This window comes from Sorghum bicolor, chromosome 6, assembly GCF_000003195.3.
Source record: "Sorghum bicolor cultivar BTx623 chromosome 6, Sorghum_bicolor_NCBIv3, whole genome shotgun sequence".
In the NCBI taxonomy this organism is placed as follows: domain Eukaryota; kingdom Viridiplantae; phylum Streptophyta; class Magnoliopsida; order Poales; family Poaceae; genus Sorghum; species Sorghum bicolor.
This window is the reverse complement of record NC_012875.2, coordinates 60,177,011-60,190,428: the sequence shown is the minus strand read 5'-3', so window position 1 is coordinate 60,190,428 and position 13,418 is coordinate 60,177,011. Positions and strand designations below refer to the sequence as shown.

The window sequence follows — 13,418 nt, the reverse complement described above, 5'->3', positions numbered from 1 at the left end:
CTCCGTAATAATGGAGTGAAACAAAAAACGCAGTAGCCCGGCTCGTAGTACTAGTGGTGTCACATCATCATTAGCAATAGCAACCCGGCGGTATTACCTTACGTGATGATCTTATCCTCTCGGTCCTTTTCCCCATCTCCCTTACACGTCAGCAGGAGCAGCACTCACTCCCACGTTACTCTACTCCACGCTTTCCTTCCTTGGATCCACGGAACGGAATGGACGGATATTTTGTACACGTCCCACCACCCTATCCAATCCCGCTCCCTCCCTGCCTGGTGCCTGCTATAAAAGGCACGCCACATCTCTATCCCCACCTCCATTCCATTGCATTCCCAATCCCATTCCATTCAGATCCGGCACTCCACTTCACACACAAACAGAGCAGAACGAGGAGGGAGAGGATATGCTGGCCATCTTCCAGAAGCAGGTGGCGCACGCGCCGCAGGAGCTCAACAGCCCCCGCGGCGGCGCGGCGTCCAACAAGCCCCGGAACCCCGACGAGATCCTGCGCGACTTCCACGCCGCGCACCCCACCAACGCCATCTCCACCTCCTTCAGCGGCGGCGCCGCGCTCGCCTGCGTCGGCCCCACCTCCGCCGGCACCGGCACCGGCACCGGCACCTACCCGCGGATGTTCTGCGGCCTGGACGACATCTACTGCGTCTTCCTGGGTCGCCTCGACAACCTGAGCGGCCTCATCCGGCAGTACGGCCTGTGCGGGCGGTCCACCAACGAGGCGCTGCTGGTCATCGAGGCCTACCGCACGCTCCGCGACCGCGGGCCGTACCCGGCCGACCAGGTCGTCAAGGACCTCGCGGGCGCCTTCGCCTTCGTCGTCTTCGACAACCGCTCCGGCGCCGTGTTCGCCGCGCTGGGCGGGAACGGCGACGGCGTGCCGCTGTACTGGGGCCTGGCGGCGGACGGGTCCGCGGTCATCAGCGACGACCGCGACGTGGTCAAGCGCGGGTGCGGCAAGTCGTACGCGCCGTTCCCTGCTGGCTGCATGTTCCACAGCGAGGGAGGGCTCAAGAGCTTCGAGCACCCCATGAACAGGCTCAAGGCCATGCCACGCGTCGACAGCGAGGGCGCCATGTGCGGCGCCACCTTCAAGGTCGACACCTTCACCAAGATCAACTCCATGCCCCGCGTCGGCAGCGCCACCAACTGGGCCGCCGCCTGGGAGGATGCCATCTAGCGGTGTCCACTGCTCTGCTCTGCTCACCAACCAAACCATCATGTCCCATGTCTGCAAGTCTGCACGGCAACCTCCCCTGCCCCTGCCCGTGGTCTTCCTATCTACTAATAGATCCAAGCACTGCGTCAAAACTTCCATCCAAACATTATTTTCTGAAAGGCTCCATCATTCTGATTGGGCTAGTGCTACGGGAAACAGGATGGAATAGTATGCCATGTTACTAGAACTTTGTTTTCTTTTTCCCTTTTTTTTTTCCTTATCCTGGCATTTGTACATTAGTTTCTGCAGTGCTTGTGGCTTGTGGACTTGGGTTGTTCAACATCATGAATAAGAAAGAAGAGTTTGCTTCAAAACTTTGCTAAGCTCCTCCTGGACTTTGGAGCATCGCTGCTCTGTTAGTTGGCTGATTAGAGGCCTCTTTGGTTCATATGTATCTAACATTGCCACCTCGGAACACGTCACATTTAACATTTCTCTTGCCGTCCTATACCACAAATTGCGTGCTTGGAACATCGGCCAAGGATCCCTCGCTTCGCCTTGACTAGATGGTGCATGCCACAACATGCTTGGCAGCCCGGAGAACCGATCTGGTTCTCTTGTGACAGCAAGGAGAATCTCGCTGATACACAAGTAATTCTTGTGCTTGCAAGCAAGCATATGTGAACTCACATACACACTACAGTCAAAGGAGCATGAACTTGGGTCACATTGGGAAACTGTAGAGGATGCAACTATATATCATTAATTCATTAGACATGAAAACACCACCTAATTATTTTTTGTCATTCCGCTTTGGGTAAGACTACTGATATCCGTATCTGTTTCTGCGGTACTATCATCAAACAGCAGTATAGGACCTCTCACAGAACACTATGTTCGGTTGTTTACCTGACTGCAAGTAATTTCTTTGAAGTCACTTTTCCCCCCGAGAGTTTACTTTTAGATTACCTGTTGGTTGATTCTTTGTTGATAGTATGCCAATTAAGAAAAAAGAAATAAGAAATTTCAAGATAAAAATTGATAAGACTAATCAACCAAAATATGTCTTACATTTATCGTATATGGGATGTGTACATTGATTCCTTGTTTCTTTTTTTTTTCTTGAAACTTAAACACGGCTCTAAGGCCTCATATTATGAGCAACTAGCTCATCAGCTGAATCGCGAGCTACTGCAACATTTACAAAGTTTGGAAATTCCACCTCCCAGGCATGCCATTGCAACTTGTAGCACAGACAGCTAATTCATGCGCAACATTAATTATTACATTGGCGAGATACATTGACGATACTTGAAACAACAAAATGCTCTCTCTAATCGCTTTAAAGATCATCCCACTTGGACAAAGGTTCCTCGACGTAGACCAGATCGCATTTGTCAGCAAGCTTCAATCAGTTTCCAGCACAATGTGCGTAATCCTGTGATGTGTTGCCACCTTTGGTGCTTTCAGGCAACCAATGGACTCTTCCATCAGAGCATCGATAGCATTGCCCCCTCATTGCCTGCTCCTGCTAAGGCACCATCCCCTTGGCAGTCCCAAGCAATGAAGCCCCAGGACCCAATCTTCGACGATGGGCAATAAGCCCCATCAAAGTTGATCTTCAGCCAGCCAATCAATCCCCCTCGAGAGCTTTCCAGGCACTTGCATTGTTTCTGCTGATCACCGTTCCAATCTCCACGCCTTTTCTCTGATCCTTAACATGACGATCGATGACCTCTCTGATCACCACTGAGCATTCTGCATTCACTTTGTTTCTCATACCCTACCATCTCCATAGTAGCAGAAATATTTTGGAACTCAGATCCTCTTCAAAGTTCAGGACACCTCTGACGAACTCCCTCGAGTTTTTCTTTGCTAGCAGTATTCCCCGTATATGTTCTAAATTCAGATTCATCCAGCACTGCCGCACGCCTTTGTACTTCAAAAAACAGTGGGTTCCATCTTCATCAAACCTCAGACAAATCGGGCACCTCGTATCTACTAGATCACACAGGATTGAGTTCAAGGATGTGCACAGGCTTGCTGATGGTCAGGTGAAACATTCAGCTGAAGTATTTGTTAGCAGCACCTGAGAAGGAAGCCCCGGAGCCAGACCAGCCAGTCGACAAGCCCAAGAGACGCAGGCGGCCCAACTCCAAAATAGTCGGCCCGTCCTGGATCAACTAGGTTACAGTATAAGTAGCAAGAGGAAGGGAGAGAGAGAGGACATGAACAGAAAGTTGTAAAACTCTAAATTCCTTGTTTCCCTTTCCTTTCCCAGCGCCATCAGTTTTTTATGCAGGCTCTCTGTGGAAGGTTAGCTTTGTTGTCTTAAATTAAATCTATCATTTCTTATAATGGCCTACCAGTTAAGTACTGTAATAATCGGTATACACATTGATAGCAGTGGGCTGAGTTACTCTCGCTGTTGGGGGATGGCACACACTTGGGCGCCTTTTTGACCCTACTTTCACCAACAAGAGCTGAATGGCCGCAGCCCATTGGATTCGCTTTAAAAAGTGTGCAAACATATATCTCAAAGCAGTTTCGCATTGAGATGTGTGTTTGCACACTTCTCAAAACGAATCCAATGGGTAGGAGAGTAAGGGCATATGTCCTCGAGGGCAAAGAAAACTTTAGTCTGAATGGCCCGGTGACGATCGGTGTTGGAAGGCGATACATCCTTTCAGCACCCGTGCCTTGCAGTCGGCGTTAACACCAGAAGATAGGCAAAAAGCTCAGGTTAACCCTTTCGTCGGTATTGCGAAATGGTGGAAGCGGTCCAAAAGACGGGAGATGTGGCTTATTATTACAGTATAATTGCCTGTTTTTTCCCTAGAGTTGTTTTGGAGTAGTAGTACTTATTAGAATTAACATCTGAAATGAATATCTGATCACGTAGCTGCTGATCACATTTTTTTAAATGTCATCTGGCCAAATTGATCTGGGAGATGCTTAAGGAAGTTTTTCATCTGGATGCTTATCCTAAATCATGGGAAGACTTTTGCAATACGTGGTTAAGGGGCAAGGGGCCCTTTCCAATTAGATTGATCATTTTCATATTTTCAGGTTTTGCTTGGGCTTTATGGACTGTCAGAAACAAGATGGCTATTAACAAGGCGTTCCCTCGTGCCCCAACTGATATCATATACATTGCATTGTCGTTACTGCAGAAGTGGAGCGCCAAACTTAAGGAGAAAGATTAGGAGCAGATCATCAAGATGAATGATGCTGTCACAAGTTGGCTCAAAGACTTCAAGCCTGGCGCGATAAGTCCTTCTGAAGTAGTGGAGATCTAGTGGTGTAGTTGGTTTTTTTGGTGCTCGCTGTTATGCTTGGTTTTGAACTGGTAACCCCAGTCGTGATGGTGTATCGTTATATTGCTTTCTAAAAAGCAGAGGCCACGCCTCCTTAAAAAAAAAAAAATCTGATCACGTCGCTAGTCTATGCTATCTCTGAATGGCCGTGTGTCATGCATGTACTCGGATTGGTAGTGCTAGCTGTGATGATCGATCAATGCTGTGCGTGGACGTGGATGCATGTATGTCAAGGGCGATAATATCGATCGAGGATACATACTATATACTAGTTGCAAATCTGTAGATAAAGAGAGAATAAGCCGGCCGGCCGTATGCACCTACCTCACCGGCGTCACACGCGCTTTGACTTGTGGTTACAAGAACATTATTTAGTAGAGACAATCTGTAAGCGCCACTTTCTTTTGGACAATGACAATTGCAGGCAAAGCAGCAGTTGGATGAAATGCGTTGAACATGGCAGCGAACGCGACGACATTATATTCTTGCACGCGCGGACTTGCTGACTTGCTGCATGGCACGAGATAGAGCACACACGGAGCACCGGCCGGTCACATATTTCCTTGGCGCCGTTCGCGTGTGTGGTCACACGCAACACCACAGCTGCTTTTGAAAGAAGGGGAAAAATACAAAAAGATGCTGCCGGGCATGGATGGACATCGAGGTGCGACGACGTACGACGGAGGCAGACCAAGGTACGGTGTGGCTGCCGGCTGTGACTGTGAGCGTGCGTGTACTGCAACGGCGCCACGAGCTGAGCGTCTCTCGATCGGCGACGGCGTCCGTACGTCTTAATGGGGACAGCAGCAGCACACGTACGTTGCTATACGTGAAGGAGACGCATGCAGTACTCACTGGTACAATATATACGTGTAGAGCTCAGCAGCGCACACTAAAGTTGACTCTGAAATATACAGTACTCACTGCACCCTCTCCGTCTCTGGTATCGTATGTATGCGACCTTTACCATACAGTACACTAGTACACAGCAGCTGTATACCTACGAAAGTACGGACTTGACCAACGGTGGAAATGCGGCCACGTAGAAGAGGCGCGATACAAAATATCCCTGTACCTACGATTTTTCTGTGAGATTTAAGTATTATTATATTTATTATTATTGAACTGATTTCCGTGAGAGAGAAATGTATGTACGGTCGATTGGTGAAATTCCTTCATGAAACCATGCACACGCGATCGGCCCATGAAGACGGAGAGATCCTGGGCCATGGGGCCTTGGCTAATGGCAGCCCAGAACAACCGGTAAAGCGGTAATTTCCTCCCAAAAAAAAACCAGGCTAAACTTTGCTAATAAATAAATAAATAACCCATGCTAAACGACCTTGTCAAACAGGAAATGCTAATTTGGTTGGTTGCTGCTATTACCGTACCATATTACCATACCATCAGCACTTGAGCAGCCCAAAACGACCTTGTTTTTTTCTTCAAAGTCAGAGTAAGACCGGAATATTGGTTTAGATTGCTTCAAAACTCGCCGAAATCATTGGCCGTTCTTCCCCAAACCTCACCCATTTGACCCCGGATATATATTTACTTTAATTTGATTTGTTCAACTAACCGACGCAGTGACGCGCACCACAAATTTGGCCTTGTGTAGATTCAATTTTTTTTTTTTGAATTTTGACACTATAGCAATTTCGTTTGTATTTGACAAACATTATCCAATCATAGAGTAACTAGGCTTAAAAGATTCGTCTCGCGATTTACAGGCAAACTGTACAATTAGTTTTTATTTTTATCTATATTTAATATTTTATGTATATGCTGCAAGATTCGATGTGACGAGAAATCTTAAAAAAGTTTTTGATTTTTTTTTTCGTGAAGTAAACAAGGCCTTTGTCACCCGCCGCTTCAAAACTGTACTGCTGCGTAACAAAAGTCACGCGCACCGGCGCACGAGCAGGTGGAGGTCTGGACTCTGGAGGAGATGCATGCGTACAGTACGCGGGTGCGGCGCGTTTCCGACAAGTCAGCACGGACTCGCTGATGATGATTCTTGCAGGACCCGACAACAGGCGATCAAATCGGCCTGGCCTGGTTTAGTTTGCAAAAAAAATTGGTTCGGAGCACTGTAGCATTTTTGTTTGTTTGTGGCAAATATTATCTAATTATGGACTAATTAGGCTCAAAAGATTCATCTCGCGATTACAAACAAACTGTATAATTAATTTTTATTTTTGACTGTATTTAATGCTTCATGCATGTGCCGTAAGATTCGATGTGACGGAGAATCTTGAAAAATTTTAGGTTTGGGTGAACTGAACAAGGCCAGTCTCAATGAGAGTTTTATGTAAAATTTATTTGCATTAAGTAAGTTGTAATATAGTTTTTTTATAATACGACGGTGTATTTAAGTAGGTTGTCATATATTGCACATGATTTTTATTATTGCGACTGCCTTTACTAACTCTACGTGTCTTGAAATTAAATATGTATGAAACCATTGAATTAAACTATTTATTGAGAGTGGGTGGTTTCATTCAAGTTTCATTTTATTTCATATAACATGATAATTTTGGAAACAACGCTACGAAACTTTCTACCGAAACTGAATGTATGAGATATTCCGGCCTTTGCATTTTTGTATGAACCGTTTACCAACCACAGACGATGCAGTGTTAGACCATACACTATTTCACCACACACGACTTGTGTTATTCTTGTGTATCCAAACTTGTTGAACGGAAGTAGTAGTAGTAGTTCCGTGGTATCTATCCTCGTCACGTTTGCTTGCTGCCTAGGGGCACTGCGGCCAAAATGCTAGCGCGTCCAAGCAAAATGGCCAGGCAGCCAGCAGCCAGCGCCCAGCGACTGACTGCTTCTTCTCGCTCCCCAAAGCACAGCGGTGCAAGCAAGAACAAGAACCGGTCCTTGTGCATGCACGCACCATCGTACGTCATCCTCCCATGCATCATGCATGGACGGTTAAAACGTTTCTTGTTTGACTACCTGTACGTCTAGCTACCAACCTGATGATGATGTCCGGGCGGTGGCCGGCCGGGTTTTCATCGTCAGCTGCGGTGCTTTCTTGGTCGTTTCACATTCGCTTTCACCCCCGTAAAGAATAGACTGGAGGTAGAAGCGGAAAAATGAATAGACTGATGAGTGATGAGACTTGACTCTCAATTGGGTGCGATTCTCGTTGCAGTACTGAAAACGCAATGCAAGGACTGAAAACGCCACAAGTTTTGTCATGCGTTACGTCCTTATACCGTTATACGTTACTGAAACTAGTAAGTAGAGAAAGGGGAGGTAACGGTAATTCTAAGTCCGGTCAGAAAAAAAGAGAGCGAGTATGTCATTACATTCATAATCGAACATGTTACTATTGTAAAAATATTTGGATACAAATGTTGAGACTAATTTTATTTGTAAATTTAGTTAGGCACGTTCAAAATTAGAATTGCATTTTTTTACCAAGGTAGCTCGTACAATATTACATGGCTTAATTATTACCCTTTTTTCGAGGGTTGTTTTGAAGACAAGAAGGGGTGTACAATTTTAGACCCTCTTTGAAACATAGGAATGAGAAAACACAAGAATAGAAAACACTAAAATAATGTAGGAATGCATATGCAATTCTAAGGAATTGAAAATGTAGGAATTATGTGTTTGCCTGGGCACAAGAAAAACTAAGGAATCTAAGAACATATTCATGTTGCTTCTTTTTTCAACCTAGGTATCCTTTCATAACACTTCCTACGTTCATTTATCTCCATCGTTTAAGTCTTCGGTGCAGCGACCAAGGAGCAAAGCTAAAACACTCAATTTGCATTTAATCATCGCGGGCTGAGAGGATACAAGCAACTATGACGAGTATGATAATAGAATACCGGTGGAGAGCACCCGCTTGATTATTAGACACTAAATGCAGCTATTAATCCCTTGCTCATTCTCATTCCTTGTGCACATGAAATTTTCCATGAATTCTTTTTCATGTGATTTTCCTATGAAATCTTTGAGGCAGTGGAATTTTTTTCATTAGTTTCCCGTGATTCTATTCTTACAAATCTGGAAATCTGCAAATCTGTTGGTTGGTTGGAGTTGGTGATTCGCTATATCTGCAAATCTGGAAAGATTGAAAAAATAATAATAAGCCTGCCGGCGGCAGGCCGCATGCACACACCTGCCTCGCCGGCGTCACGCGTTGACTTGGATCCCATTACTGTATTGCATTACGAATAATCTGCAATTAAACGCCACTTATTTTTGGACAATAATTGCAAGCAGCAGTTGCGTTGAATACGGAAGCGACGACGACATTAGAGCAAGTATAGTAAGGTACAGTCAGCAGGCTAAATGGTATTGCGCGTCAAAAGAAATATGAGGTGGAGGGGTGAGAATAGAAGAGAGAGAATGAAGCGGGCGGCTGGTGAAACGCCGGGCTGCGTACACAAATCGAGAAATTAACAGCCTGCTTACAGCCGATAGCAAGCGCGTAGTTGGCGTTTTTCACGGGACATCTTTCTCTTAGCCAATTCACTAATAGCATGTACTGCAACTATTAAATGCTTGCACTTATATTACAGTCGACTTTTTAGCCATCTCACTATATGAGCCGAGGCTTTGTTTAGTTCCGAAAAGCGAAAAGTTTTCGGTACTGTAGTATTTTCGTTTGTTTGTGACAAATATGATTTAATTATGGACTAATTATGATCAAAAGATTCGTCTCGTGATTTACAGCTAAACTGTATAATTAGTTTTTGTTTTCGTCTATATTTAATGTTTCATGCATTTGCCATAAGATTCGATGTGACGGGGAATCTTAGAAAACTAAACAAGGCCCGACTATGTTGCTGGCGGTGACATGGCAGGTTTATTTAGTCGGCAGCCGACGGGTTTATTAGCCATGCTCTTAGGCCTTGTTTAGTTCTAAAATATTTTGCAAAATCGACACTGTAGCTTTTTCGTTTGTATTTGACAAATATTGTCCAATCATGGACTAACTAGACTCAAAAGATTCGTCTCGTCAATTTCGACCAAACTGTGCAATTAGTTTTTATTTTTATCTATATTTAATACTTCATGTATGTGTCTAAAGATTCGATGTGACGGGAAATGTAAAAAATTTTGTAATTTTTTTTGCGAACTAAACAAGACCTTATTATATTCTTGCGCGGTTAATTGCATGGCACGAGCATGCATGCGCACACGGTTCGGCCGCCGAACCATGCATGCATCGATCCCCTCCCATGGCGCCGTACTCGTACCGTCGTGCGTTCTGGTCACAGCTGCATGCATGCTTTTGAACGAAAGGCAAGAAAAGGATGGATGGACACGAACGACCATCGGGCGACGACGATCGACAAGTGTGCGTGTAGTGCAACAGTAGGAGCTGGAGTGTGTGATGACTGATGCGCCTACGCCTCTCCATCGGTCAGCGTCTTAACAGGGTCTGATTACAGGTCGGATACTTTTTTTTTCCCTATTTGACTCTGCAGTCTGCAGGGCTCGGCGGGCCCCAGTCAGTGAAAACACCGGCGCGTGACGGTGACTCGACGGAACGGCCGGCGTATGGCGAGACACCGGTGCATGGCCACCCGGCGGCTGTCGCCGTCGTCGTCGTGGCGGACGGGGACCGGGGACGCATGCATCTCATCTCGCACCTCCGCCACCGTGACAGTTGATGGATCCATTCTTATTCTTGAGCATGGACCGAACTGGGGCGGCGGAAGCCGGAAGGGGCATGACAAGTGAGAAGAGGTGCATCCGTGCCGTGCGTCTGCATTCGAAAACTTTATTATATGACCTTATTTAGTTTTCAAAAAAGTTTGTTTTGAGATAATGTAACATTTTCGTTTTTATTTAAAAATTATTATCTAATTATGGACTAACTAGATTAAAAAAATTATCTCAGAATTTATAGATAAATTATGTAATTAGTTTTTTTCGTCTATATTTAATATTTGTCGCAAGATTTGATGTGATGAATTTTTTTTTTAAAAAATAGTTTCTTGGGTGAACTCAACAAGGCCTAATCGAGTCAATAGTAAAGAAAAATAAACAAACACCCGGCGTCAGCGTCTCCCTGGTGTTGGTGGTCGTGGCTTCGTGCCCACCGAGCAGTAGTATTTGACGCTGCCCACTGGCACTGCCCTGCTCGTCGTCACGTCATCCCTGGCAGGCCGTGACGCGAGCACGAGGTCACGCCCAAAAGTACAAATCCATCGTATTGCATGGCTTTATTTAGGCACGAGGTCATGTATTATTTATTTAATATAGATTCTATACATACTCCTTCCATCGTAGACTATAGTTTATTGCGGCTATTCTTAGAGACAAAAGACAATAAATACATGTATCCCTCACTTAACTTCCTAATCTTCTATTGAAATATAATCCTATTTTGCATGATTAAAAGGTAGAATCTGTGTTTCCTTATAGAAAATATAATATGCACTGAATTACTTTTATTATTCAAGTAGAAGAGAGAATAAATAAAAAAGAAAGCAGCAGATCATGTAATTTTATTTAAATAAGCATTATCTTCTTATTTTCTGAATGTACTATATTTAAGGACAAGTCTTGAGGCTAGAATGTAGTACTCTATTTTAAGACGGAGGAAATAACTACTTAGACCTGTTATAAGGGTGATGGGCCAATTAGAGGGGGCGTGTGAACGCCCACAGTGAAAAGGAATAAGTTGACCGGGGCAGCGGTCACAAGGCAACACAAATACAGTACACACACAGGAAACATCTATCAGCGGAGGAAAAATGGAGGCAGCTGGCTGGTCAGTATCCATCTATGCGTTGACTGGTGACCACGCTTGGCGCTTGGCGGGCGTGGCCATGGCCCCAGCCCCATGGCCATGGATGGACAAATCAAAACGCACCAGGTCGTCGCCGCGCGCTCCGGGCGCCGGCCATCTTTCTCCACATTAGGTGCGCCCGTGCGTATGCAACCACCGTTTGTGCGGATTATTACACAAGAAGAAAAATCAAACAATGGGAACCGAAGAATGTTCAGAAGCCACAGAGAGGTCAGAGAAGATCCGTATATATAGGCCCTGTTTAGATTGAAGATGAAAATTTTTTGGGTGTCACATCGGATATGTCGGGAGGGGTTTTTAGATACTAATAAAAAAACAAATTACATAGCTCGTCAGGAAACTACAAGACAAAAATCTATTAAGCATAATTAATCTATCATTAGCACATGTGGGTTACTGTAGCACTTAAGGCTAATCATGGAGTAACTAGGCTTAAAAGATTCGTCTCGCGATTTTCAACCAAACTGTGTAATTATTTTATTTTTTTATGTATATTTAACGTTCTATACATGTGTCTAAAGATTCGATGGGATGGATGAAAAAAATTTGGGTAGAAAACTAAACAGCGCCATAATACAGAACTCCATACGATGCATTCATTTTGAATTCCTTCCGATCAAACGGGGGATTATATACGAGTATAGTAGTAGCTAGCATAGTAATGTACGTACGTGATAAAGGCCGGAGAAGGAATTAATAGTCGTGACTAATTATATAGAACTGCATGCAATAATATAATAGTATACAATATTACTAGTCCATAGACATAGTACACACGGGCGCAACGTGGGCAGCAACATCTGGGAATTGAGCGCCAGGAAATCCAGTCCTGCAAAACACACGGACGCAACGGAGCGGATGGTAGCGCCAGATGTGCAGTGGCGATGGCGCGATGCCAACAAAACCACCATGACCGTACGGTCGTGGCAGCGTCACGCTAACCGAGCGGATGCGGGGCCGCGGGCTGCATTCCTGCTCGGTGAGTGTGAAACGAACCGATGAATCATCACGGGCGCGCGCGGCTTGGGTCGTGAGAGCGGCGGTCCGCGCCCGCTACGACCGGGCGTGCGAGCCCACAGCTGTGGCTGTGTGGGGCTAGGACGGGCTGCCCAGTCGAGAGTCTCTCTAGCTATAGGCCCGCCTATAGCCATATAGTGTGTTTGGTTATAGGAAAGTTATGTCAGTTTTAAGAAATGAGATCTAGTGTTTATTTGCCGGTCATGCTAGCGCTCGGATGTCCGACGCATGACTCACGTCCAGACGCCTCTTAAAGCGCTTAACTCTTGCGTCCGCTTCACGATCCTGATCCAACGTGCACCATAGCCTACCACGTCTGCCCCATGCATGACGAGCGTGCCCTAGTGCCCCTGGCAGCAGCAGCCGCGCGACGAGCGCGTCCTAGCGCCCCTGGCCACAACATCCACATCCACTGGCATCTACGTCCGCTAGGCCCCAGCGAGCCACACGCTCCTGTCCGCTCGGCTTGCCCCTCCTTAACCGAACAACACAAAAAGCTCAAATAGAACATTTGCAACAACACAAAAACAATTGTCGTAACATTAGGTCGAAAGAACTGGACCATTTGGAACGTATTATTGCAATATTGCTACAAAGCGTATGAAACAACGATCGATTAAAAACACTCGCAAACAACGTGGAACAACTGCCGCAACATAAAGCCTAAAGCAACTGAAACATTTAGAACGTATTATTGCAACAATTTGTGTGAAGCATATAGAATATTTAGATCATAAACGATTACAACATCTTGTACGAACAGGTGAAAATAGTTTGAACAAAGTGCTTGCAGCAATCCTTTGAAACACTTGAAACATTTCAACAAAAGTACAACATCCCCGATCTACTTTGGTAACAATCATATGATTCTACTACAACATACCTTCGAAGTTTCTGAAACATTTGAAAGATACAGATTCAACATTGGGAGGAGGGGAGGGGGAGAGAAGAGAGCCTAGCATGGGGAGCCCCATGGCCGCCAGATCTACACGCGTGGAGACCTCCTTGTGAGGTGGATGCTAGGGTGGGGTGGAGGAGGGGGAGGAGCACCACCGCGTTTGGAGGAGGAGGATGTCGGGGTACAGGAAGGAGCCGCCACGGAGGAGGACGACGG

At 45.6% G+C, this 13,418-nt stretch overlaps 1 protein-coding gene across 1 annotated transcript; it reads left to right on the top strand.

Annotated features, from left to right (window-relative positions):
- Positions 313-1,560, top strand: LOC8085878 (stem-specific protein TSJT1). The gene has a single exon (XM_002448738.2). It carries the CDS (start codon positions 407-409, stop codon positions 1,196-1,198), a length of 792 nt encoding a protein of 263 aa, XP_002448783.1. The 5' UTR covers positions 313-406; the 3' UTR covers positions 1,199-1,560.

Bases quoted from the DNA above. Each gene is read 5' to 3' on its own strand.
- LOC8085878 (XM_002448738.2), top strand. From the start codon at position 407: ATGCTGGCCATCTTCCAGAAGCAGGTGGCGCACGCGCCGCAGGAGCTC.